Below are 27,429 nucleotides of genomic sequence, written 5' to 3' on the forward strand. Positions count from 1 at the left end.
CAGAAGTAGAATATCTTTAATATAGAAATTGAAATTAAATTTAAATGTAAATTTTAAAATGATTATTAAAAGAATAAAGAACAAAAGATATTATTTGGAAATTTATTTTAAAAAAGAATACTAATGAAATAGAAGCATGTAATCCATTTCAGAAAAGGTCAAAGTGTAAATTAAAACAGCACCCCATTTTCACCTATAAATTGCAAAGATTTTAGTGCAAAAACAATCATTGTATCTAGAAGATGAGGTAGGAGAAAATATAGACAACCTTGGTTTTGACAATTATTTTCTTTTTTTTTTTAACATCTTTATTGGGGTATAATTGCTTTACAAAGGTGTGTTAATTTCTGCTGTATAACCAAGTGAATGAGCTATACATATATATACATCCCCATATCTGCTCCCTCTTGCGTCTCCCTCCCACCCTCCCTATCCCACCCCTCTAGGTGGTCACAAAGCACCAAGCTGATCTCCCTGTGCTATGTGGCTGCTTCCTACTAGCTATCTATTTTACTTTTGGTAGTGTATATATGTCCATGTCACTTCGTCCCAGCTTACCCTGCCCCCTCCCCGTGTCCTCAAGTCCATTCTCTATGTCTGCATCTTTATTCCTGTTCTGCCCCTAGGTTCCTCTGGCAATTATTTTCTTAGATACAACACCAAAGGCATAATCCATGAAAGAAAGAATTGTTAAGGTAGACTTCATAAAAATTAGAGATTTTTGCTCTGTGAAAGGTACTATGAAGAGCATGAAAAGACAAGCCACAGACTGGGAGAAAATATTTGAAAAAGCACATCTGATAAAAGACTGTTATCCAAAATATGCAAAAAACTCTTCAAATGCAAAATAAGGAAACAACCTGATCAAAAATGGATCAACAACTTAATAGACACCTCACTAAAAAAAGATATACAGATGGCAAGTAAGCATATGAAAAGATGCTCCACACTCTATGTCATCAGGGAAATGTAAATTAAAACAACGAGATACAACTACACATCTATTAGAATGGCCAAAATCCAGAACACTGACAACACCAAATGCTGACAAGGATGCAGAGCAACACGAACTCTCGTTCATTGCTGGTGGGAATGCAAAATGGTACAGCCACTGTAGAAGACGGTTTGACAGTTTCTTACAAAACTAAACATACTCTTACCGTACAATCCAGTGATCATGCTCTTGGTATTTACCCAAAGGAGTTAAACATTTATGTCCACACAAAAACCTGCACACATATGTTTATAGCAGCTTTATTCATAATTGCCCAAACTTGGAAGCAACCAAGATGTCCTTCAGTAGGTGGATGGATAAATAAACTGTGATACATCCAGACAATGGAGTATTATTCAGTGATAAAAAGAAATGAGCTATCAAGCTATGAAAAGACATGGAAGAAACTTAAACATATATTTCTAAGAGAGAAACAGCCAATCTGTAAAGGCTACATACTGTATGATTCCAACCATAGGACATTTTGGAAAAGGCAAAACTATGGAGGTAGTAAAAGGGTCAGTGGTTAACAGAGGTTAGCAGAGAGGAAGTGATGAATAAAGGGAGTGCAGAGGATTTTTAGGGCAGTGGAACTACTCTGTATGAGACTATAATGATGGATACACATCATTTTACATTTGTCCAAACCCATTAAATGTATAACACCATGAGTGAAACCTAATGTAAACTCTGGACTTTGGGTAAGAATGATGTGTCAATGTCAGTCCATCAATTGTCACAAATCTACCAGTCTAGCAGAGGATATTGATAATGGGGAAGGCTATGCATGTGTGGGAGCAGGGTGTATATGGAAAATCTCTACCTTCCTCTCAATCTTGTCGAGAGCTAAAACTTCTCTAAAAAGTAAAGTCTATTTTGAAAAAAGTGTTTATAAAGTTTCAAGGAAAGGAACTCCTATACATGGTTGTTGAGGGTTTTTTAATCTATTTATTCATAGGTGAAAAAGTAATCTAATTTCACCAAAATGTTGACAATGGTTATCCACAGGTAGATGGATGGTGTGTGATTGAAGACAGGAGTAGGGGTGTGTTTTTGTTGTTTGATTTCCAAATTATATTTTCTTATTCAGAAAGACAAAAGTGTATATGTTTTAAATGAAAATCAAGTGTCTTTAATTATTAAAAAGTCTAATTAGGTTTTCTAAAGTCTATGAAAGATTTTTATTTTTTCTGTGTTGTTTCATCAAACTAAAGAGAAGATTAAACTAATTTATCTTGATGCTAAGGGGAGCCCCGGTTAAGGCAATGGGGCTGTAATTTGGGAGAATAAGCGAGATATTAAGCTATTGCTAAGGCTCAGGTCGGAAACTCTGAGCTTTCTGTTGTTATTAATGGAAGGACAAATGAAGAGAGGGGAGCTGAGCTGAAAAGCGGAAAGGCACTGGAGGGATACAAATCGAGATGAAAGGTGGCTGACTCGGCAAAACTGTTAAATGACTTTGCAAAAGACCTGTCGCAATGGATAAACGGCCCCTCCTGAAGAAGCAGCTTAGCATTCCTGCAGTGCACACACAATTATTTCCAGGGATGAGACTGAGAGGAAGGAGAAAGAAAGAGGAAAGGCAAGAAGATCTAAAGACGCCTTGATGAGTCTGCAGACATTTCTTAAATGAGCAACTGGGAAGAAGAGAGCTACAGAAGAAAAACCAAAACAAAGAGTGCATGTACTTCATTTTCAGCTTCAGCCACTGGGCAAACAACCACCATTCTGCCTTTTCTCTGCTCATGGAAAACGGTGAGTTGCTCTGTGGATGCTGACTACCCTCTAATTGTTTTTGTGGTAAGTGCGGCATAAAACCTATTGTCAAAAAACATGATGTCCACAGCGTACAGCCAGCCTTTATCTTCCCAGTAGATCACTCCCAGGGGTTAATGTTGTCGGAGGGACCCTCAAAATAACATGTGCTCACATTTCTTTAAGGCAGACTTTCAGGTCAGAGCCCCCCTTTTTTCTCTAGTATTTCCTTCTCTGAAAGAAAGGAAGAATTTTCCTGAAGTATAGAACCCTGTTATGTCAAATAAAGGCCACACGCCCAAGGAAAAGAGGCAGGAGTCGGGGGGAGGGTAGCAGAGGTCTCCCCTCTAAAGCTTATGGAGAGTTGTACTGACAAACATTAGTTACACCCTTTGTATTATAGTAAGAACCCCTGTTGCTTACACAATTCTTAGGATTCACTCTGCTGATTATTATATCTCATGATTTAGTTCTATTCATCAGAAACGAATCAAAGGTACTCAAACAGCTTGCTGCTGGTTTCAAACCAATAAATATTATTTTATTAAGTTTCCCTCTGCCAGCCTTTAATGACTATACACTTACTGGCAGGAATATTTTCTGGGTCAAGACATTTTCAGCGTAATTTCCCTCTCCACCATGTAGTTCTCAGGTTCTTTGGGCAGGAACCATGATTTGTTTGGATTACCTGCCTCCATGAGTAGAAAAATATATTATGATACAAACGTTTGGGTGAAATAGGCAGTTTTCACCCTGCTGCTCTCCACCAAGCTCCACGCCTCTCAAATTTAATTGAAATCTTTTCAAAACACACAGATTAATCACACCCTTTGCAGGTATCCTGCCCTTAGGAAGCCGTACCAGCCTAAGAAGGGTCAGAGGTCATGGGAAGACGTCAACCTTCAGTATCCCTGGACTGGTTGTAACTGAAAAATTCCTAGTCAGTTGTGTGGGATGGCATGGAGGGCAGGTAATACTATGTTCTTATGATAACCCACACAGCGGCCACTGCATTTGGAGCCTGACACCAAATTCTTTAGACTTGAATTAGAAAAGGCACTTCTTTGATAGTTTTCTTCTTGTTCCAGTTTACAGGCAACTAATCCTCACTGCATTGGATCAAACAGACGGGCACAATCAATTCAGGGAAAGCAAGCAATGCCAGGTCTGCTCAGTCTTCCCTCAATGAGCAGCAGAGGAGGGGGGGTGGGGGGAAGATGGAAAGAAAGAAAACGCAGGCATGCCTGCACCCAGGATAGCTTAGCAAAGGCAAAGATGAAAAGACAAGTTGAAATATATATCCCGGCAGATGGAAGCGCTTTGCTGTCAGGGGGAGAAGCTGAGACATCAACCATGATGCCAAGAGCACCAAGCCTTCGGGCTCTGAGGGGTGTTGAAGGAGCAGGGGCAGACGGAAGTGGCTGTGATGTCAAAACGAAATTGGCACAGTGACTCTAGGGAGGGAAGAAGTCTGGATTTCCTTAAGTCTCCAGAGTCTATGATCTATAGCATCGTGTGATAAGCAAGTTAAATATTGCACTTAGGTAATTAAGTCTCAGAGAAACCAGTGCCTTCCAAAGCAGTATTAATTTACACTGCTAGATCTTTCTGGGCTTGATTGGCCATTTGGTGAGAAGTCACACTGGAACGGCAGCCTAACAGCGGCAGGAGGAAAATTAACGAAAATGAGCCAGAAACAGGAGGCCCCAGTATTAGCGGTTTTCTCTCTCCCTTGGGACATGAAGCACATGACAAGATGTTTCCTCATCTACCGGCAGGCTCTTCCTCACCCAACAGCTCAATCCCCTGCTCCGTGGCTTTGCTCAAAATGTGGGCAATGACTTAGCGTTCTTTGACTCTTCTGACGTTTCCTGATACTCTCTTCTCTCCCATGGCCTTTATATCTTCCCTTCTTGCCCCCGAATACAACTTGTCTACAGTACAGGGCATCAAAAGGGCTTCTGCGGATAACAGTTCTCCCTCTGCTGACTCTTTAGAGATCCTCACTGTTCTCAGAGATCCAGCCTTTCCCTGCCATGGCTGTGAGTCAGTTTCTCTGGGCCAGTGTATTCATCACCATCATGTATTCTGAGACAGAACATGGCTTTGTAAGAATGGGAAGATTAAAACATTTCTTGTCCCCAAGTGCCTGGATATTTGCAGTGAGATTGCCAGTTTTTAGCTGACGAATGACTCCAAAGTGACATCAGTATACATATAAACACATACCTGGCAAACACAAGCATAGGTAAATGTGCACGTGTGTCGCTAAGTTGCATCTTCTTTGCCATGAGCAAAACTTAATAAAAATACATATTTATAAATGTATGTAGCTTTATATATGCATTTATGTACAAGTAAGCAACACTTCCTTGTCTTCAGCAGGAAGTAAGGATGCCCCAAGTCTGGTTCCAATGGAGCAGTACTACCCTACCTTGATCTGGCAGCTTCTCCATATTTTCTCTTTGTCAAAGACCCATAGGTCCGCGTGACTTTCATTTCCCAGATGTTCTCCAATGGAAACACAAAGGTTCAAATAGTGAGCAACTTACCGCTGGAGGTGGTGGTCCAGAGACTCCTCCTCAGCATTCAGTAGAGCTGCTGCACAGGTCAGGAGCTGACGGCTGCAGCTTACAGATTTGAGTTCCAAGATGAGGAGGCCCAAGCAGAACATAGACCCCATCTCCTCCAGTTCACTGGTACCAAACTGTAGACCCTGTCAGTTAAACAAAGCACTCAACAGTGAGTATAGGATGGAAACCGAGTGAAGACAATCTGAGATTAAAAGGAAGGACACCTGGACATAGGCTTATCACAGAAATTAAGAATTAATAGTATTTATCAGTCACTGCCCAATGTGTTTTGTTGTGGGATTTGTGGCTTAGTGGTTCTCAGTCTGCATTACATCAACTTTCAGGATTTCCCAGAAGTACTCCCAAGACAGCAATGACCGGGTAGGGGTACTAGAGGGTAGGAGGTGTGCGTGGAGATCCAGGAGTCACTCCCCCCCACTTTAGATAAAGCAGCAGTGCTTCTATCTGTATTTTACAAAAGAGCTTCACAGCTGAAACAAAAGTTTGTAAACGATATTACTAAGGGATACCCTTTTTCTCCCATAAATTTGCCAACCAATGGAGAAGAATGAGGGAGATCTCTCACATACAAACACTAAAAACTTAAAAAAAAACCCAAAAAACTCACTCACTATTTATTTAGAACCACCTATTCAGCTGTACTAAGATAACACATGAAAGCAAAGCCATGACATTCATGCTATGCTATTATTCACGAAGTTAGATAATAATAACAATGAACAAACAACTTTATTGAGTATTTACTATGTCCAGTACTGTTCTGAGCCCTTTTACATGCATTAACTCAGTGAATCCTTAACAGAGTCCTATGAGGTAGATACTGTTACCGTATCCATTCCACAGAGAAGGGGATTTAGACCCATAGAACTGACACTTTATCCATGCCCTCCCAGCTAGTACATAATAGAGCCTCATAAATCACTTCTGACTTAACTACTCAACAAAGTGTTTTATGTAGGCTAGGAGGAACTCTATTACATGGTGAGGTAGAAAGTGCATGGTTTTTGAAGTTAGATAAAAATTGGATTTGAATCCTGATTTTACTATTTTCTAACTGTGTGATCTTAGATATATGAACATTCGCCTTGATTTTCTCATTCATAAAAGGGATTATAATTCTTCCCTCCATATACTTAGACAAGTCATGATAGGAATATTTCAAAGTCCCCCAATATTGATCAGTAATAGCTCAATTTTTCTTTCCTTTGTCCTATAAAGATATTTAATATGACAGAATGCAATGTGGTCCTGAGGTCTTCATGTTTATAAAGTACATTTGACTTAAATGAAAAAGAATCAATTGTTGAATATTATATTTTATAAAATAGATTTTCCATCCAAAGAATAGTGATCAAGAAGACAGGGATGTGATAGTAAAAATTTCAGAAGATTGGCCAAAAGTATCCCAAGGCAAAAAAAATTCCAAGCTGGGAAATTGTAAGCGTCACAAAAGAATTTCTAGGTAAAAGGATAAAGAAATGTGTAAAGTACTCAAGTTTATTTTATTTTATTTTTTTAATTTATTTTTTGTTGTTTTTTTAACATCTTTATTAGAGTATAATTGCTTTACAATGGTGTGTTAGTTTCTGCTTTATAACAAAGTGAATCAGCTATACATATACATATACATATATCCCCATATCTCCTCCCTCTTGCGTCTCCCTCCCACCCTCCCTATCCCACCCCTCTAGGTGGTCACAAAGCACCAAGCTGATCTCCCTGTGCTATGCGGCTGCTTCCCACTAGCTATCTATTTTACATTTGGTAGTGTATATATGTCCATGCCACTCTCTCACTTTGTCCCAGCTTGTTTTAGCTGTTTAAAAATGTGATTTGCTGCATGTTTGGACACCTGTTTTCCTGAAGAAAGGAGACATTACTTCAGAGTTAAGGGAAGTCTGTTGTTCCATAAACAATGGCAGTGGGAGGGGAAAGATGTGTTTAACAAGTTATTTTCCTTAGGTCAATGGAAAAGATCACATTTTTACAGAGAGAGAAAAATCTCAATCTCTTTCCATGTGCCACAGCTCTGAGGGCTGATACTTTTTCTCTGAGCATTTTCCTGGCTGCTTTTCTTCATTCTGGAAGGGCTGTCTTGGTCACACCCTCCTCCTCAGTCAGAAGGAGGAGGCCTCCTCTTACATGTGTTACCCAGCATCCAGGTGAACAGGTAACAGGCCAAAAGAAGGAAGAGTCCTGGGGGAAATAAATCTCATAGCATGCACCATATTGCCAGGTCAGGGGCAATTTCTTCATACAAGTCAACTTCTGTACAACAGCAGACAAAATGATAGCGTTTTCATAATGGAAAAATAGTCCCATATCTCCGATATTGGTCCGTTTATTTCAGCCAATGGTTGGTATTATAAAATGACTATTCCAGAAGGCCTTGAATAAAGGAACTTACACCATTTATTGGCTGTGGGGTCTTGGGTAACACTTATTCTATTTCACCCTCTACTATGAATCTCACTTGAGTACTCTATATTTTTTACTCTCACACAGTATCAAAAACATTTGTTTATCCAAATGGCCTCCTCTTACCTCCCACACCCAGCCTGGAGTGAAATCCTCAAAGGCAAGGACTGAGCAGTATCTGTTTTTGTTATATCCCTGGCATGGAATACATAGCCTGTCATATGGCATGTCGTCCATATATTAAAAATGGATAAGTAATGGTTATAAATGGGTGGATATAGAAAGGCATGGATGGAGTGTCTCTTGGATACTTATTGTATTTGTTAGGTGAAACTTCATTTCTCTGAGTAACGAATAGAGGAATGCCTTTAAATTATGTTCTCCCATTGTTAAATGTCATGAGCATTTTTTAAATTCTTATTTTATTTTTGCTCCAGGAGATGCATTCACTCCCTGGATATGTTTGGGGAAACAGGTGGATAAAATTTAGAAATTCTGTTATATACTTTGGTCAGTTACCATGTACTCACAGCAGCAAATTTATAAATAAATCTGGCTTTGGGTTAGTTTAAAAGTGCATCTTAATAAAACAGAGACCCAATTTTCCTCTCTCCCAGCTTAGTTGTGTTAATTCGGATTTGCTTTTCACAACCGATGACAGAAAGCCTGACTATAGTGGCTTAAACATAAATAGAGCTTTATTTTTTGTATATCATAAGTTTTGGTGGGTATGAAGTTCGTGGCATTATTTCAGTGTCTTAACAAAATCAGGGTCACTTTATCTGCCATTCTCCTGGTTTTCTCAACATGACTACAAGATGGCTGCTGTAGCTCCAGCCAGCACATCATCATTCAAGGAAGGAGAAAGAGAAAGTGGGGGGGAGGAGGTGACAGCATACTCTTGCTTACACTTTATTGGCCAGAACTGTGTATTATAATAAAGCAAACTCCAGCTTTACAATGGTCTGGTAACTGAACATTTTAGTTTGTTCATCCTCTTTAATAAAGACATGTGAGACAGAAGAGTGTTAGAAACAAGCGTTGGGTGAGCCAACAATGTCTGTCATATCAATATTCAGTTACCAATGCTGCCAGAAAGTATAGGTGCCTATCTTTTCATCACACTGGTAAGCAAAACTCACTAGCACAATTCTTTATATATATATACACACACACATTAACTTTTCTTGATAATCTACCCCAAAATAAGTCAAATTCATAAGTACATTTGAACCCAAAATTGCCTACCAACCTCATCCTCACTTAATTTTTAAATATTAATATGGGAAGAATATTTGTGTTATTACAGAAAATTACTTATTTTAATATTTATGTTATTGCAGAAAATTACATATTGGTAAGACATACACAGAAACCACAAAAAATAAGTTTATAAAGCATGAATACTGATAACTGGTGAGCAAAAGAGGAAAAATAATTAAAAAACAAACATGGAAAAATATTCTATCTTATTACCTAAATAAAAATGCCTCTTACACCCAGCAAATTGGTGGATATATATATTCAGATTTGTAATATTTAATGCTGACTCATGGTAAAAGCTGGCACATATCAAAATACATTGACTATGTGACATGATAATATCACTTCTGGGAACTTTTCCTAAGGAACTGAGTCTAAATAAAAGTGAAGCCATATGTACAAAATGTATATTATATGAAGGTTATATATAATAATTAAAATTTGAGAGAAATAAAAGTCTAAATATCTAATAAGGAAAAAATGACTAAGGAAATTATAATGGAATAAATTTTATGACATAATGAAGTCACTAAAATGATAATTATAACAACAGTTTAAGAATATGGAATATGTTTATGATTTAATGATAGGTGTGAAAAGTAAAATCCAAAGCACATAATGATGTGATTTCTGGTGAAGATTTAGAAATGAAAATTCCTCATGCTCTCTTTGGCAGCACATATACTAAAGTTGGAACAATACAGAGAATATTAGCATGGTCCCTGCACAAGGATGACACGAAAATACGTGAAGCATTCCATATTTTATTTTACCAGGGGAAGGGATAGATTGGGAGTTTGGGATTGACATGCACACACTGCTATATTTAAAATAGATAATCAACAAGGACCTACTGCATAGCACAGGGAACTTTGCTCAGTATTATGTTACAGCCTAAATGGGAAAAGAATTTGAAAAAGAACAGATACATGAATATGTATAACTGAATCACTTTGCTGTACACCTGAAACTAACACAACATTGTTAATCAGCTACACTCCAATATAAAATAAAAAGTTTTTAAAAAGCCTTTAAAAAAAATAACCCTCACATACACTTTCAGACACCATTGCTATGATTCGCCAATATTACACAAACATTTGGGGGAGGGGGCTCTATAATATCAATAAAACATCCATGTAAGAAATACTTTTGAAAGTTATTGCTCCCTAGAAAAATGTTTAAAAAGCTATATGTAGTATGCCAATAAACTATTGTAATTCCATTTAGCAGTTGTAAGATCTTCTCTTTATCTTTTATATTCTGAAGTATATTTAGATTTATTTCTTTTATGTGTAATTCAGTGACACTAAAGATTGGTGTCTTTCATTAGTTCTAGAAAAGTGTCACCCATTATCTCTTGGAATAATTTATCCCACCCATTCCCTATCTCCTCAATAACTCTTAGCTCTGCTTTCATATTTTTATTTCTTTCTATCACTGTGATTCTGAGTATTTTATATAAATATTCCACTTTAATAATTCTCTCTCCAGCTTCATTGAACCGTCTCTTTAACTCATCCATCTCAAAAACTGTCTCTAAAACACTAAAAACAGTTATTTATATTCTCTACCTGATTGTTCTTGAATATAGTCTTTGCGTGCATCATTTGTTGGTTTGATTTTTCTGTTTAATGTCAATAATGTAGGCTTGTTTGCACAAATATTTTATGATTTTTCAAAAATTCTAGATTTATATTTCTTTTCATTCAAAGAAAATCTTTGTGGACTGATTTTAATGTTCTTGCCTCCAGAAAGAACTTGTGTTTTCCTCCCCTGGGCACCTGGGGACAACAAATCAAGGACCATTATAGGCTGAAGCTTTGGCTTGAGGCCTTTTGGGCTACACTGTACCATTGAAATATGACTCCAAATCTGCTTGAAGGAGGGTTTGTGTTGAGAAATTATGAATGAAGACTTTTCCATTTTTTTCCTGCTCTACCCGAAGCAATGGCCAAGACAGTCAGGCCAACCCACTTTCTTGCTTCACAGATTGTGGTTTCACTAGTTTACTGACTGCAAATGTCATTTTTGGAGGTCCTGGCTTTGTGTGGTTCAGTCTTCAATTAGTCCTCACATCTTGCACGGGCCTCTCTTTGTGTCCCAAAACCCAAGTTGTAAGTGGATAGGGATTAATATCTGCCCCAAAGACCTACAACAACATCTGGCAAAGCCTATCTTTTTAACAAAACTAGGCTTCATTGAACACCCTCTATAAACATACACAGAGGGAAGATGTTACACCTATGTAGAAATACTGCAGTTAAAAAGGGTGGCACTCAAAGGACACCAAACAAGTACGTTTACTGCCAGAAATGAGAAAAATCTGGGACATTTCTTGTTTATATTCTTAGAAAGAATCAAGAGTATATTGCATTGGTGAAAGTGTAGCAAAAGGCATGATGAGAGAATAAGAGCACAGAAGAAATTGTAATATTGAGATGGAAAGTACAATTTCTAAGTTAAAAGCCATTGGAAAGAGTTAACAAACTGTTTGATGCAGAAAATAAAATTCATTTTGTATAGGATAGCTTTGAGAAATTTCCCAATATCTCAAGGGAAAACTAGATAAACAAGACAAGTTAAATACATAAATAAGAACTGTAGAACAGATTCAGGGAAAGTGATCTTGGACTTTCAGACTAGGTAGTATGGGAATCATAACAGAAGTCAAGAAAAAGAAAAAGAGGGAAAAAAGCATGAAGAAAAAGAAGAAAGAAATTCCTTACATTAAAAAAAAAATCTGAGTCTGCAGATCAAACAAGCTCATCAAATACATGTGTTATAATTAATGAAAAGGAACAAAAAAAGTATAAAGATCCCTATAAATAATCAAAAGTAAATAGTAAAATTTGCTCACACCACTAAATACCAAAGACAATGAAGCAACAACATACAGAATTGAGGAGAAAATACTGTGCCTGAAAAATGTTGTTTATGTGTGAGGGCCTCAGGAAGATAAACCCAAGGAAGAGAAAGAATTAAACACAGACCACACATTGAGAAGGAAAATTTCAGAATTTCTTTTAAAATATTGTTGTAACCCTATTATTTACAATAACCAATACATGGAAACAACCTAAGTATCTATCAGTGAATGAACTGATAAAGAAAATGTGATATAGATATAGATATAGATATAGATAGATATATCAGGATAGTAGTCAACCATAAAATAGAAGGAAATCCTGACATTTGCAACAACATGGATAGACCTTGAGTGCATTACGCTAAGTGAAATAAATCAGGGAAAGACAAATACTGTATGATTTTACTTATATGTGGAATCTGAAAAAAACAAACATTGATACAGAGAACAAATTGGTGGTTGCTAGAGGCGGGTGGGTGGAAGGTGGGCAAAATAGGTGAAGGTGGTCAAAAGTTACAAACTTACAACTGTAAAATAAGTCCTGGGGATGTAATGTGCAGCATAGTGACTATAGTTAATAATACGGTATCGTATATTTGAAAGTTGCTAAGGTAGTAAATCTTAAAGGTTCTCATCACAAAAAAAGTTGTAACTATGTGTGGTGATGAATATTAACAAAACATGATGATCATTTCTCAATACATACATTTATCAGATCACTATGTTGTACAGCTGAAACTAATATAATTTTATATGCCAATTATAACTCAATAAAAAGTGGGAAGATATTAGCATAACCCTAAAACCAAAGAACTGATCATTATAGCACATAAATAAAGCAGCAAGCCAAATAATTAATTATACAGCATGGTCTAGAGAGTATTTTTCTAAGAATGACATGGGGTTGGTTTTATTAGGAAATCTACTAACATAAATGTTAACACATAGAGATCAAAAGGCAGAAGAGAAAGGAGAACAACAACAACAACAAAAAACCAGGACCTTCTGTATGCATCCATTTCTGATACAAGTCTTAGTATATGAGCCCACAAGGGCACTTACTAAACCTGAGAGGGCAGCATGGCATGGTAGGTGTAAACACAGGCCTGGAGCCCAGATTGCTAGGGTCTCAATCCCAGTGCTGTGCTAACTGTATGGCCATCGGGGAAATCATTTGACCTATCAGTGCCTCAATTGTCTTATCTGTAGAATGGGAATAATAATAATAATAATACCACTATCTATCTCATGGAGCTGCTGAGATAATTCAGTGCGTTAACATATATAAAAATTTAATTTAGTACGTGGTCCATTTCACATTATGCAAGTATTTATTATTATCAATAATAATAGCAAATGCCTATATAAAACCAAAAGTCAAAATTATACTTGGCATACCCAATCCTTACTAAAACTATGGTATACTCTCACTACTGTTATTTACCATTATTTGGCAGGTTCCAAACAATTCAATAAGATAAGAAAAAATGAGTCATACATATGGAAAGAAGGAATCACATTATCATTATTTGAAAACTGATTATGTACTAAAACAAACCAAAGGAATCAACTGAAACAGAAAATCTATTAGATATAAGGCAAGAATTGAGTAAGTAGACAGGTAACAAATTAAATATACAAAAATCAATTTTCTTTCTATGAACCAGCAAAATAAATTAAGTATAATAAAAATTCCATTCACAATAGCAACACAACTCTAAAATATCTAGGAATGGAATTAATAATAAATACTCTAAGGGTTATATGATAAATCCCAGGACTTTACCAAGAGATAACAGGTAAAATTTAAATAAATGAAGAAATATGCTGAATTCTGAGACAGCAGCGACCAATAGCATGCAATATCAATTCTCCTCATATCAGTCTGTAAAAGCATAGAAATCAAAACAGCAATGGGGATTTTCAGACTTGGCAAACTAAATCCACTTTAGAAGAATACATGGCAAAAGTATCCCAGAATAATTTTGGAATGAAGAGTAAAAATAATAATGAGGGTTTTCCTTTACAAATAGGCAAAAGATCTTACACATTTACAATAATTTGCTGTTATGGTATTGATGCAAAATATGGCAGCAGATCAAGGGAGGAATACAGAAAGTACCAAAACCCTGGAATATGTGAAAGTTTGCATATGATAAAAGCACATTTCAATTCACCAGGAAATGGATTATGATGGAGCTAAAACAAAAACAACTGGTTAATATTTGAGGTAAAACTCTTAACACAAATACAAAATTATTTAATTTTGATTAAAGGGTTAAATATTTAAAAATCAAGCAATAATAAAGAATAAAATACAGATTTATATGTTCTATCATCTCCAAACCAGGAGGTCTTTCAATGCATATCCCCAAAGAAGAAACCATAAAGGAAAATATTAGTGAGTGGATAAATAAAATACAAATATATCTAAATTGCCTAAAATATTACAAATGAAACAACAAACTAAACATAATTTTAATAAAGGGACAAATAACCTCACTTGATATGAAGTGTAAATTACTATAACAATAAAATATCATCATTTGCTTCTCAATTCAGGTTTAGCCTTGATCACTAAATTGTACTGATCTGCTGGTCCAAAGCTATAAAAAGACACTATCGTAGTCTGTTACCAATGGAAGTACATATAGTTGCAGTATTTCCAAAGGACAATTTGAAAATATATTTCAAAAGCCTTAAGAATGTTTAAGTTCTTGGAGTTCATTCAAATTCCAGAAATCATTATTAAGAAAATAATCGTAAGATGAACAAGAAAGTCCTAAATGTGCACCAGTATATTACTAGCCAAATAAGCTTGAGTATATTCACATCATGGAATATTAATATTATGATGTGCTTTGAAGAGACAACACCATGTCTCTGGGGATGTCACCATGTCATGGGGATAATTTCACAATAGAGTATTTTTTTAAGTATCTGTGGAATGCTTTAATTTCTTTTTTTAAATTTTTTATTTTATATTAGAGTATAGTTGATTTACAATGTTGTGTTAGTTTCAGGTGTACAGCAAAGTGAATCAGTTATACATATACATACATCTATTCTTTTCCAGATTCTTTTCCCATATAGGTTACTGTATTACAGAGTATTGAGTAGAGTTCCCTGTGCTATAAGGCTGATTACCTTGTTGATTACTTATGTTATATATAGTAGTGTGTGTATGTTAATCCCAACCTCCTAATTTATCCCTCCTCTCACAACCTTTCCCCTTTGTTAAGCACAAATTTTTTCTCTAAGTCTGTGAGTCTGTTTCTGTTTTGTAAATAAGTTCATTTGTATCATTTTTTAAGATTCCACATATAAGTGATATCATAGGACATTTGTATTTCACTGTCTGGCTTACTTCACCTAGTATGATAAACCCTAGGTCCATCCATGTTGCTGCAAATGGCATTATTTAATTCAATATAGTATTAGAAGCTATAAATCCACTACAGTGTAGTATATCCATTGTGATCCAGTGTAGTATATCCATTGTGATTTAATTTTATTTAAAAATTTTAAAACAATTTACATGTAAAAAATGTTAAAAGTAGTTAGAAATACATGATGATGAGGGTACCCACTTTAATTTTTTTCCTTGTTCGTTTTCCTTACTTTATTTTTAGTCATAAAAATAAGTAATTGCTTTTTCACTCATATTTCCTTAAGCAATGCACCTAAGCCTGGAAAGAGTAGTATATCTGAATGAATATTATTTTATATGTGATTTTAAATTTATAAGTAAAATTAAAATTCATTTTAATAATTCCTTAGTTAAGTTAAAATTAAATCAAATATTTGAATTTAAATATTTAATCAGGACAAAAGGCAAAGAATAAAGCTGGTTAGTCACATCGACTTTCTTGAGTACCTGTTTCTTCCTTCACACACATTACCTGGTATCCTCTAGATTCTCTTTAATTCCTTTGGGTCACTGAGCCTGTGCCTATTTTCATTTTGGGGTTAAACATCTTAAGGTCTAGTAAAAATATAGCAACAAGAAATCTACTCCCTTGGTACTGTCCCCAGAAACATTATCAGAATCTTTACAAACTGCCAGCGGGAGTTGAGAGACAGTGACTTTTAGAGTTTTAAATGAGTTTGGAGAGGTTGTGAGATGAATTAAGTTTGTACATCCCCCCCTTTTCCTGACATGCACCCAGCAGAGAAGTTAAAACTGCGCCAATCCAGCCATGCAGATCTGTGAACTCTAATAGGTGGCAGAAAAGAAAGCGAGAAAGCCGGTGGACGGGGCTCCTCGGCTTCCTTGCTTATCGACCCCATCAGATGGACTCTATGCTTTCACACTGAAGACCAAATCAATCGTGAAGCATGTTGATGTCTCTGCCAGACTCCATCTGATGGGCTCCTGTGTACAAAGCCCCTCTGTATCCATCCTTTCAGCCCCGGTTTCCTAATCCATTACTGACAATTGTTTCCTTAGTAACTGCAAAAAGGCCCTATATTCATGGAAACAGCAGGGCTGAAGGTGTGGGATGGATTTCAAATGTGTCCTTTATTTCTATGTTGGACCTTCCCTGGGTCTTTTATTGGTAAATGTGTGCTTAAGCCATGAATGACACAGCAGACAGCTAAGTCCTCTGTGATTGCCTTTCCATGTCTTTCTGGACCACGCATATGAGAGTAAATATGAATCAGAGACTGTGTCTTAGACAGCCTAGAATTTGAGCAGAGAGGAATCTTAGCAAGCTGAACTCTCTGTTTTATAGATGCATAAACTGACGATGCCTTATACAAAGTTATGTAGCTAAGTGCCAGTAGAAACGAGCTTACAATAAATGTTCCCCTGACACTAATCAAATGTCCATGTCAACACACAAGGCTTCAAACTTCACATTCCTGTTTAATAAAAGATTTGGAGTTCATCTTTTCTTAGAGGTTATGTGCCTCCATAAGTCTTACCTTTCAGCAGGAACAAGCTCAAGCCCAATCTTAAACAATTAGGTTGTCACCTTCCTTCTCTATTTCCACCCACTGTCCCTGGCACTCATCTTCCCTGGCCCTTTGGTCCCTTAGCTCTGCCCTTGGTTCCTGAAACCTGCCCTAGCCCGCCTTATGATGCGTAGCTGGAGCAACCTCTCTAGCCCTGGGTCCCTAGAGGTGCTCTGAGATCTAGTTTTGAACTTTCCTTCTAGTGTCACAGGTTGGCGGGGAGTGGGGGAGAAGGTCCCCTGCCTCTGTCTAAGAGTTATATACAATATTTTGAGAAACTTGTCTGAAAAAGACAATGACCAATCAGAACAGATGCTGGTCATAGCAATGGAGCAGAGTTCTGCTTTGCCAGGTTTGTATCCTGTGGTTTCTGAATCTTGATATGGTCCTGGAGGAATATGGAAGAGGAGTGAGGGAGAACAGGATAGTGAAGGGGTGGGTGGGAGTTTCACTTGGAGGGCATAAGCCGTGGCTATTAACGCACAGATGTGAAAGTATTTCAATTCCCTACACAGTGGAATACCAATCCTAACCCTTATCCAGGTCTCCAGGTTCCACACCAGTCCGTCCAAGTACACCCAGTCTCCCTGTCTGGTGAGGGGGATGCGACACAAACCAAAACTATTTTCAAAAGGTGAAATAACATTAAGCTGAAGCTGCAGCCCCCAATTTTCCATAAATATAGCTTCTCCCAGGAGAGTGGCCCACCAGACATGCCTTCACTAGTCACGTTGGAAGGCCAGTGGCTTTGGGAGGGTAAGAGCACCATAACAATATTCAAGTCCAGCACTTCTCAAAGCATGGTCCCCAGATTGGTGTTTGCCTGTGAAATGTTTGTGAACACTTATCCGTGATGAAATAAGAGACCTGAGACTGAATATAAATCAATCATGTGACTAAGCACACATGTTAAGTTCATCTGATTGTTTTTTTTCCAAGGAAGGGAGCATTGTGATTGTGTTTATTTATATTCTGGTACAAGTTTCCTATATCTTTGCAGCAACCGAGGAATCAACAGTTCAGGGACCAGATAGTTTGTGTAGTACCGCTCCAGAATAAACTCCCCAACAAGGCCTCGGCTTTGAAAAATGCAAAAAGAATATTTTGGGAGTCAACTCTCTGGGATCTGAATCTCAATTCTGCCACTTCTTATCCCAATGACCATGTTCAAGTTATGTAACCTCTTTGAATTCAAGGTCTTCTTCCTTAAAATGGGAAAATATTATATATCACTTAAGTGTTTCCATGAAGATTAAATGAAATATAATGTGCACATGTACCATACAGATGCACAGAGTAGATGCTCCATAAATGCGAATTTCAGGCATTTTTTTCTACATGCACTATTATACACACGGGCCTAGAAATCTGTATAAATCACATTTATACATAACATATAAATGTATGTATGTCCTTAAAACCTAAAAATAGAGTTACCATATGATCCAGTGATCCCACTCCTGGGCATATATCTGGAGGAAACTCTATTTTGAAAAGATACATGTACCCCAGTGTTCTTGGAAGAACTATTTACAATAGCCAAGACATTGGAAGCTACCTAAATGTCCATTGACAGGTGACTGAATAAAGATGTGAGATAGATATATATATATAATGGAATATTACTCAGTCACAAGAAAAGAATGTAATATTGCCATTTGCAGCAACATGAATGGACCTAGAGATTGTCATACTAAGTGAAGGAAGTCAGAAAGAGAAAGACAAATACCATGTGATATCACTTATATATAGAATTTTTTAAAATGATACAATTGAACTTACTTACAAAACAGAAATAGGCTCACAGAAATAGAAAACAAACTTGTAGTTACCAAAGGGGAAAAGTGGAGAAAGGATAAATTAGGAGTTTGGGATTAACAGATACATACTACCATATATAAAATAGATAACCAACAAGGGCTTACTGTATAGGTAGGTATAGTATACTGAACTATAGTCATTATCTTGTAATAATCTATAAGGGAAAAGAATCTGAAAAACAATTTTTATATATATATATATATATATATATATATATATACACACACACACACATATATATATATATATAAAGTGATTTAGTTATATATAACTGAATCACTTTGCTGTACACCTGAAAATAACACATTATAAATCAACTACACTTTAATTTTTAAAAATGTATGTATGTGTGCATATATAAATACCACTCATCTTTGATCAATTTTCATTCTCTTTCTTCTTTATTTTTCTTCCAATTTAACCTGGTCAATTTGATGTGGATAAAACACAAAGAGGCAAAGTATTGAGCACTGGCATTCAAGAGAAGCTAGAGCTTTTATCCATCTATATAAGTAAAGTTGTGAATGAACTGAGAGAGAAGAATCATATTCCTGGTGTACAGAAACACCTCAGAGATATTGCGGGTCCAGTTCCAGACCACTGCAATAAAGTGAATATCGAGATAAAGTGAATCATACAAATTATTTTGTTTCCCAGTGCATATAAAAGTTATGTTTACACTATAGTGTTGTCTATCATGTGTTTTGGGGGAGGTAAAATTTCTTCCTTACCCTTTTGGAGTTCTTTTGGCTGGTCTAATGATTAAATTGACACAGACATACTAACAGGAGGAGAAAAAAAAAGTTTGTATGCACAGAGGGCTCATGAAAATGGGACCCTTGAAAGTGACCAAAACGGGCTGTTTATGTATCATTTTTAGACAAAGAAACAATTATTTGTGAAGATTTAAGAAAACAAAGGGGCTTGTACTTGGAGTGTCAGACTAATCAAGACATAACAAAGTTTGTTTACACAGTTTTCTTAGCCTTGAATTTCCGAAATCTGGAGATAAGGATGCTTTCTATACTCCCGGTATAGGGAAAATACCTTCACATGGGAGATTTATTTCCTGCTTTTAGGGAGAAAGATGGGGATCAGAGTGTTTTTTACCTCCACAGGGTGTTTCCCAAGTTACTTTAATTCAAAATAATCAATATGCCATTGAGTCATATTTTGGGGTGGCCTTCCCTGGGCCCCAACAGAGTGCAATGGCATTATGTCTTTAAAAAAACCAATGTGCATACCTTAATTTAAAAATACTTTATGCTAGAGAAATGCAAATCAAAACTACAGTGAGGTATCACCTCACACTGGTTAGAATGGGCATCATCAGAAAATCTACAAACAACAAATGCTGGAGAGGGTGTGGAGAAAAGGGAACCCTCTTGCACTGTTGGTGGGAATGTAAATTGATACAACCACTATGGAGAACAGTATGGAGGTTCCTTAAAAAACTAAAAATAGAGTTACCAAATGACCCAGCCATCCCACTACTGGGCATATACCCAGAGAAAACCATAATTCAAAAAGACACATGAACCCTAATGTTCATTGCAGCACTATTTACAATAGCCAGGTCATGGAAGCAACCTAAATGCCCATCAACAGACGAATGGATAAAGAAGATGTGGTACCCATATACAATGGAATATTACTCAGCCATAAAAAGGAAAGAAATTGGGACACTTGTAGAGACGTGGGTGGACCTAGAGACTGTCATACAGAGTGAAGTAAGTCAGAAAGAGAAAAACAAATATCGTATATTAACACATATATGTGGAATCTCAAAAAATGGTACAGATGAACCAGTGTGCAAGGCAGAAATAGAGACACAGATGTAGAGAACAAACATATGGACACGAAGAGGGGAAAGCAGGGGTTGGGGGGGTGGTGGTGGAATGAATTGGGAGGTTGGGACTGACATGTATGCACTGATATGTATAAAATAGATAACAAGTAAGAACCTGCTGTATAAAATAGATACATAAATAAAATAAAATTCAAAAAAAAAAAAATTTTATGCTAAAAAATGCTAACCATCATCTGATTCTTCAGTGAGTCTTTCTGCCATAGTAACATCAAAGATCTCTGATCACAGGGACAACAAATATAATAATGAAAAAGTTTGAAATATTTTGAGAATTACCAAAATGTGACATAGACACACAAAGTGAGTAAATGCTGTTGGGAAAATGGCACTGATAAACTTACTTAACACAGGGTTGCCACAAACCTTCAATTTGTAAACAACACAATATTAGCAAAGTGCCATAAAATGAAATATGCTAGTATACAATTCTGATACAAAGTGGAAGTTGAAGAAAGAAATTCAGAGCTTGAGCAGAAAAAGAGAGTAATCATCCCCAAAGAAAGCTTCATTTGACGAATCAAGCACACTAATCAGAAAGTGACCTGGAACAACGTGACAATCTGGGGGACCAGAGTGAATTCTTGGGGAACCCTACACCCTGATGAGACCTTAGCACCTTCACCATTCTTAACACCATCTCCCAGAACCCTAGACCACAGTTTATGTGGGGACCGTCTACTTGTTACAGCCAAGCATTTTCTAACTGGGTTTCACTGAACAATAGGGATCCAGGGACAGTTGATTTTTCCCCTCAATTTGCATGCAAATTTGTGTGTTTGGGCGGGGGTATCTTTTAGGAGGTGCTGTTGGCTTCATGAAGAATTATAGGGTTTTCCGAAGGTTGGCAACTGGGTTTGGTCAGCATTTGGTGATGATGATCACCAAATAATTAGCAGAGTCAGCTGTCCACTCACAACTGTAATGGAAATTTATTTAACTCTCACTAAGTACGTGATGCTGTGCTGGGAGTCACGAAGAAAGAGGTATGATCCCACCTCAACGGTGACTTATGTGCCTGCCACCTCCAAAAGACCACCTCCATTTCTATATCTCTAGCAGAGAGTATGACACAAGGTATCATTTTAGAGTGCAGGGTGGGCGTTCAGAAGATCATCAAAAGAGTTCAAAGAAGATGTCAACCCTCAAGGATCTTACAGCCTACTAGAAAAGGCATAACTTATAGTAATGAGAAACATTTTGAATGTTCAGAGGAAAAAATAACTGCTCTGGCTTTGGCTGGACTTTGTGTGCCCCTGTACAGCATTTTAAAGGTGGTCTAACAAAACAAGTGTAGCAACATAAGCAGCTAAATGCACAGTTTTACACTTTCCCAGCCCCATGCATTTATGTTACCTGCTTGGCTCCTGTAACACTCAAGTTCTGAGCAATGCTAGTCACTAACACTCCTTCTTCGATATCTTTCTATTATTCCCCTTCAAGTTTTGCTTGACTGAATACTTCAGGAGAGACAGAATAGGGAGAAAACCAATATAAGCAGGAAGAGGGGCTAATATCCATTAGGGCCTGAAGATTTGTGTGTGGCTAGAAGTTGATGTTATGATCCAAAAGATATCATATGACCAAAAGTAATATAACAACTTTATATTCAATTCAGCAAATGAAGCCTGACCAAATGCAGAGAAAAATCGTCATTTAGGGCTTAAAAGAAATGAGGTTGCTGTGTAAAACTCTCATATTGAGTCAATCAGTAAATTAAGAAATAATGGTTAATTTTAGAATGTTTTAACTAAAAAATCAGTAAGAAAATTTTATTGACAGCATTGGATTGTTCATACAATTAACCTTAAGGGAAAAAAAAAAGATTATGTCTTCATCCTTCTAGAACTTCACTCTGTTTTTCAGCAAATGACACCCACCCAATTGCAAATATATTTGAAAAGTTGATATGTGCAAATGTTGTTTTTTAAAACATGTACGTAATGAGAATGCATGGAGAGATTTGTTTCTTTGGTAAATTTATTCAAGAAAATTCTTTTTGCTGTGTGCAAAGCATTGACAGAATCCGTTGTTCAAAGCTTCAAGTCTAGGCCCCAGACAGTTTGGCCTTGAATACGCCTCTTGGCCCAGAGGCAGGCAGGAAGCGCCTGGTCCACTGATACTTGGAGATCTTTTTAGATGAAAATTAAGAAGCCACTCTCCTTCTATCCTGCTCGCTGCCTAGAGTAGAGACTGACATTTTCTGCAGGGAATCCTCTCTTTCCTGTGGGTGTAAGTCTAAACATCTCTGGTTCTGCTCACCAGATAAAGGGAAGATGCTAAAACCACATCAATCCAAGAGCTGCTGAGCGGTGACTGCAAACGGTGTGCCTGTGGCTTTGTGATTCCCCAGGGTTCGCGTCTGTGTAGAAAGGCCTTCAGAATCCATGAGCAGAGAAGTAATAATAAGAGCAATAAAAACAGTAACCGAGCTGAGCACCGTCAGGCTGTAATTGCTCTGGCATCAGAGCAAACAGTCCTCCCGTCGGCCCATGCGGCTTTGATACCCAACTGCTCAGGAGGGAACGGCTGGAAACCCCAGCAAGCAGGCTACATGTTAGCAGACTTTGTTCACTTCAAATGGGGAGAAATGTTTTATTTTTAATGGAACTCTTCCTGTCAGTCTTGTCTTCTTCCTTCCTGACTCCAACCTCCTACAGCCATCTCGTTCTTGCATGAGGGGGAGTGTTCAGGTTACAGCCCGTTGATGGCAAAAGAACTGGGATGTGTCCTCAGGCAGAGAGACTTACAAGTTCAAGATGCAGCAGCAGGTAGCAGGAGATAGGCGCGTGCTGCTGAAATTCCACAGAGAAGGCGCTGGATGCCATACTCAGGAGAGAGAACACATATTAGGCGTGTAGCTGAGGATATACCACATCCACCTTCAGGACTAGATCACAGAGTCCTGGACTTCAGCAGGGTCTTATTTTAAGACAACTAAAAGTCTCCCTGCTTCAAATAATCTCCATCAATCTGACAATTACTCAGATGCCTCTTATTAATAACTTTAAAATAATATCCATTCATACATAAAATAACACCAAGTCTTACATTGCTTATGAATGCCTCACTGCTACCTGGCCATTCAGTGGAGGTTTGGGGCTGATAGGAATGAGATACAAAGCAGGTCAAATCTGGAAAAAGAATCAGAAATCTGGAAATCTTCAGGTTTTCTCTGAGCCTCTTGAGGGCAGGAGTTGGTAGGAGGGATTGGCAATAAACGAGGCAAGGAGTTTTCTTAATTAAAAAAGAAAAATCCTGACTTCCTTCTGTCTTTATACACATTCTCCTTTGCTTTCTGTGTAGCACAAACTGCCAACCTGTCCTGCTTGTACAAAAGGAACGTTACCGTAACCCATTCATTGAATCCACACGATAATTGGTATTACATCCCAAATGCCTTCCTCCAGATTTATTCATTGAATGTAATGAACTAGGCAGATCTCATGACTTCCAGCTCTTATGCCATAGAAGTTCAAATCAGAAATATCCTGTGAAATATGTAAATAGATATTTTAATCTTTATTCAAAGGCAAGTCTTTTTCTAGTAGAGGTTGGTAGTGGATTGGAAACTCGAATGAGGCTGCGACTTGGAGAGGGAGGTACGAAGCATTGCTTCCTTCCAACTCATTTACTGCTATTTTGGGTACCTCCAGTGTTAGATGCAAGGAAAGGTCATACAGGAGAAAGATCCAGCCTCATATGGTGGGTGCAGTTACCCTCTGATGTGGAGGCCATCTGGGGGCAGATGTACAATTGCTGTTCTTTGGATTTTCCTATCAGGCGGTCTTCTCACTTTCTTGACAGATAGGTCTCCATTCCAGCTGGTTGCTTGAGAACCTGCTGCACAGTCCCTAGAGACCATTTCCTTTCCCACATGGTGGCTGGTGTTTCTTTACCATTCCGGATGGCTCAGTTGGATGTGGCCTGAGATGGCCCTTTGCTGTCTCCCTCTTGCACAAGCCACTCATCTCAGGGCTACAGGAAACACATATGCATCCTTTGCCCAGAGAAATGATCCCAACCTAACTGGGTCTCTGACTCCCCATCAAATACAGTTATTCAGCATATTGCTTTTCCTCTAGATAATGGGAATCCAACCCCAATGCACTATGGCTCCCAAACTCCAGGGGTCACATATCAGGCTATCCCAGTGGTCTCAATGAAGCTACTCCTCCAGGCTTGAGGCAGGTAAGGGGAAATGGGGTGGAGTCCACGTGATTTTATCCAGATCAACTCTCTTTCTACTCTGGCTTCTTTCTACATTCTTGATCTGGTTAACGGGGTCAAAAGTCATGGATTGGATGGTAAATATTTCCTTTGAAAATTCCTATTTTTTTCAGCCACTCTTTTTAGTACTGGGTATATATACCTGGAAACTTCAGAGGTAATTTTCACACCCAATTACACAATGGATCCACTCTAATACTTTGTATTTTCTATACAAGAGTATAGAAAGGGCTTTGCACTGATTTTCCCAGTCTCTTGCACAAACTTATTTATAAAAAATGTAATATTTAATGATGTTGAAGACCACAGTCTCTGATCAAATGGAAGCAAGATTATGATTTTTCAGGATGACTGGACAAACAATTGCTTATCTCTATTCCTCTAGCCATTGACTAAATGATTGTGCAGACAAACACCAGTCCAAAAAGCACTTGTAGATGTAGCTCATTTTAATTCTCCTTTTATTCTCTTTATCTCATATAATAAAAGGTTGAGGTTTTTTTTAAACAATGATAATTGTGTGGACAAATATATGTGTAAATATTACATTTTAAAGCCTACATGCAATGACAATGTAGAGCACTTTGATCACCTCAAAAGAGAAGCCTTATTAATCATTCCCTTGGTTTCCAAACTAAGTTCCTTAGGTAGGACCAGCTCTTTCTTTCCCTACTCAGATAAACTGTGACCTTCTCGGGAAAGGGGTTATACCCTATGAATGTGTCTGTGCTCGGCCCCTCACTCAGACTCTGGGACTGATTAGACACTGATCAATATTTGCTGAGTAAAAAGTGAGGCTTCTGCTGAACATCTTCTATCAGGCATTTTACTGAGAACCTTCTAGGTATTATCTCCAATTCTCATCCCAACCGCATAAACGATGGTGTTAACATCTCCATTTTACAACCAAGACTAGAGCATAGAGCAATCACATATCCAGCCAAAAATCACACAGTTGGTAGTAGCAGACCTGGGATTTGAACCCATAATTGTCTGACTCTGAAGCCAAGTGTAACAACAACAATACCTTTCGTGGTCAGTTTAGGTATTAGGTTCTTCATTGATAGAAACACTGTAGTATTGCAACCGAGAAGGACCCTGTGGGGTCTTCCTAGGACAGACACCCCCACATCCTCTGCCTGCCTCTTGTCTGTAGAAAAACTTTAGCCAAAGAGAAAATTCAATCAGAGAAGTAAGAAAATGCAGAAACAAAGGAAAACAGTCAAACAAGACAAAATAATAATAGTTTAGTCATTAAACAAAGTAAATAACCTTTAGTTCCTCCTCAAGGGCTATAGATAACATTCGGAGCCATATCCTTTGAGCTGTTTTGTAGATACTGAAACCCTCTCCCCAACCCCCGGTGGAAGAAGTTAACTACATGATGACCAAACTGTAGCCATGACATAAGAACTGGCCTCAAGGAAGTGGGAACAAACTGACCTTGGAACTGAAGACTAACTGTACTTAAAACAATCAAGATGACACTGATCAGACCAACATGTGACCCAACTTCAAGACGATTGTTAGAGCTAACTGTGCTGTTCTGCAAGTAGCCCCCTCCCTCTGCCTGTGCACCCCTGACACTCCCCTCTAAAAGCTCTTGCCCACTGACTGGCAGTTAGGAGTTGGTTCTTGGACACAAGTCCACCTTCTCCCCAGGTTGTTGACCTCCTGAATAAAGTAACCTTTCCTTTCCTACCAACACTTGTCTCTCAAGTAGGGACTTCCGAGCAGTGAGCAGCCGAACCTGAGTTCAGTAACAAGGTGTGTTCCTGCTGGGTTCATTCATTTATTCATTTGTTCACTCATTGTTTACTCTTTTAGACCTTCATCATACTGTTAGTGAGCACTGTGGCAGATTATTTAGGGTCCAATCCCACACAATAAAGGCACTTATTGTCAGCTTAGGCATAGTCTTGAGATCTCTTTTACCAGAAAGTCTGTAACCCTAATGTATCCCTTCCTACTTAGACACTGCAAAAATAATAAGAAAAAAATGCTGTAAAATAGGCAGTGAAAAAAATAGCAGTCTTCCTGTGAAATGATGTTAACTGCAAGACATGCAGTTCTGAGGTTAAATATGAAATTTCTGCCTAACAGAGTAAGAATTAGATGTCAAGGCGGAGGCAAGATGTGTATTCTCTCTTCGGAGGGAGGTTTAAGGGAGAAGGTGGGGGATGGCATACTTTTTTGGTCAGCCCGGTCTCCAACAACTGTACAATTCTTGGCTCCCAGGTGCCTCACTGCAGGTTGGAGCTACACGCCCTACATCTCAGCAAGCATCCATCCAGCCGGAAAAATAAAAGGCTGGTTTTCCTTTCTTAGAGCCATCTTCAGTGTCTACCACCAACTACTTTGGAGCTCCTAGCTACCCTAGCTACTGAGGACAGAGAAAACAGGAAGCCCTCTCACCATGAGCATGGCCTTGCATGAAGCTATTGGTGACTATTTCCCCACCTCCTGCTCCAGTCTCTCTTCCTCTATGTTGAAGTGGGGTGTGGTGCAAGGCGTAGTAGGCTCAAATCTGACATTTCTTAGTAAGCCCTGGGAACTTATTTGCTCAATGGGGGCTTTTTTTTTTTTTTTTTGAATATGGAGTGTGGAATGACTTGTAGTGCAATCTGCTAGCTCCAATTCTCAGACTAGGGAAAGTCCC

The 27,429-nt window shown here is 37.8% G+C and overlaps 1 protein-coding gene and 1 non-coding gene across 2 annotated transcripts in view; one reads left to right on the plus strand and one right to left on the minus strand.

Annotated features, from left to right (window-relative positions):
- Positions 1-27,429, minus strand: part of AGBL1 (AGBL carboxypeptidase 1) — a 728,885-nt gene that overhangs the window by 214,855 nt on the left and 486,601 nt on the right. Inside the window, exon 21 of the mRNA XM_061181782.1 lies at positions 5,302-5,465. Coding sequence (XP_061037765.1) covers positions 5,302-5,465 — 164 coding nt within the window. The remainder of the gene's footprint in view (positions 1-5,301; positions 5,466-27,429) is intronic.
- LOC133085924 (U6 spliceosomal RNA) lies at positions 9,685-9,791 on the plus strand. The gene has a single exon (XR_009699723.1). It is a non-coding gene; the product is annotated as a U6 spliceosomal RNA (small nuclear RNA).

This window comes from Eubalaena glacialis, chromosome 2 (assembly GCF_028564815.1).
Source record: "Eubalaena glacialis isolate mEubGla1 chromosome 2, mEubGla1.1.hap2.+ XY, whole genome shotgun sequence".
Taxonomy (NCBI): domain Eukaryota; kingdom Metazoa; phylum Chordata; class Mammalia; order Artiodactyla; family Balaenidae; genus Eubalaena; species Eubalaena glacialis.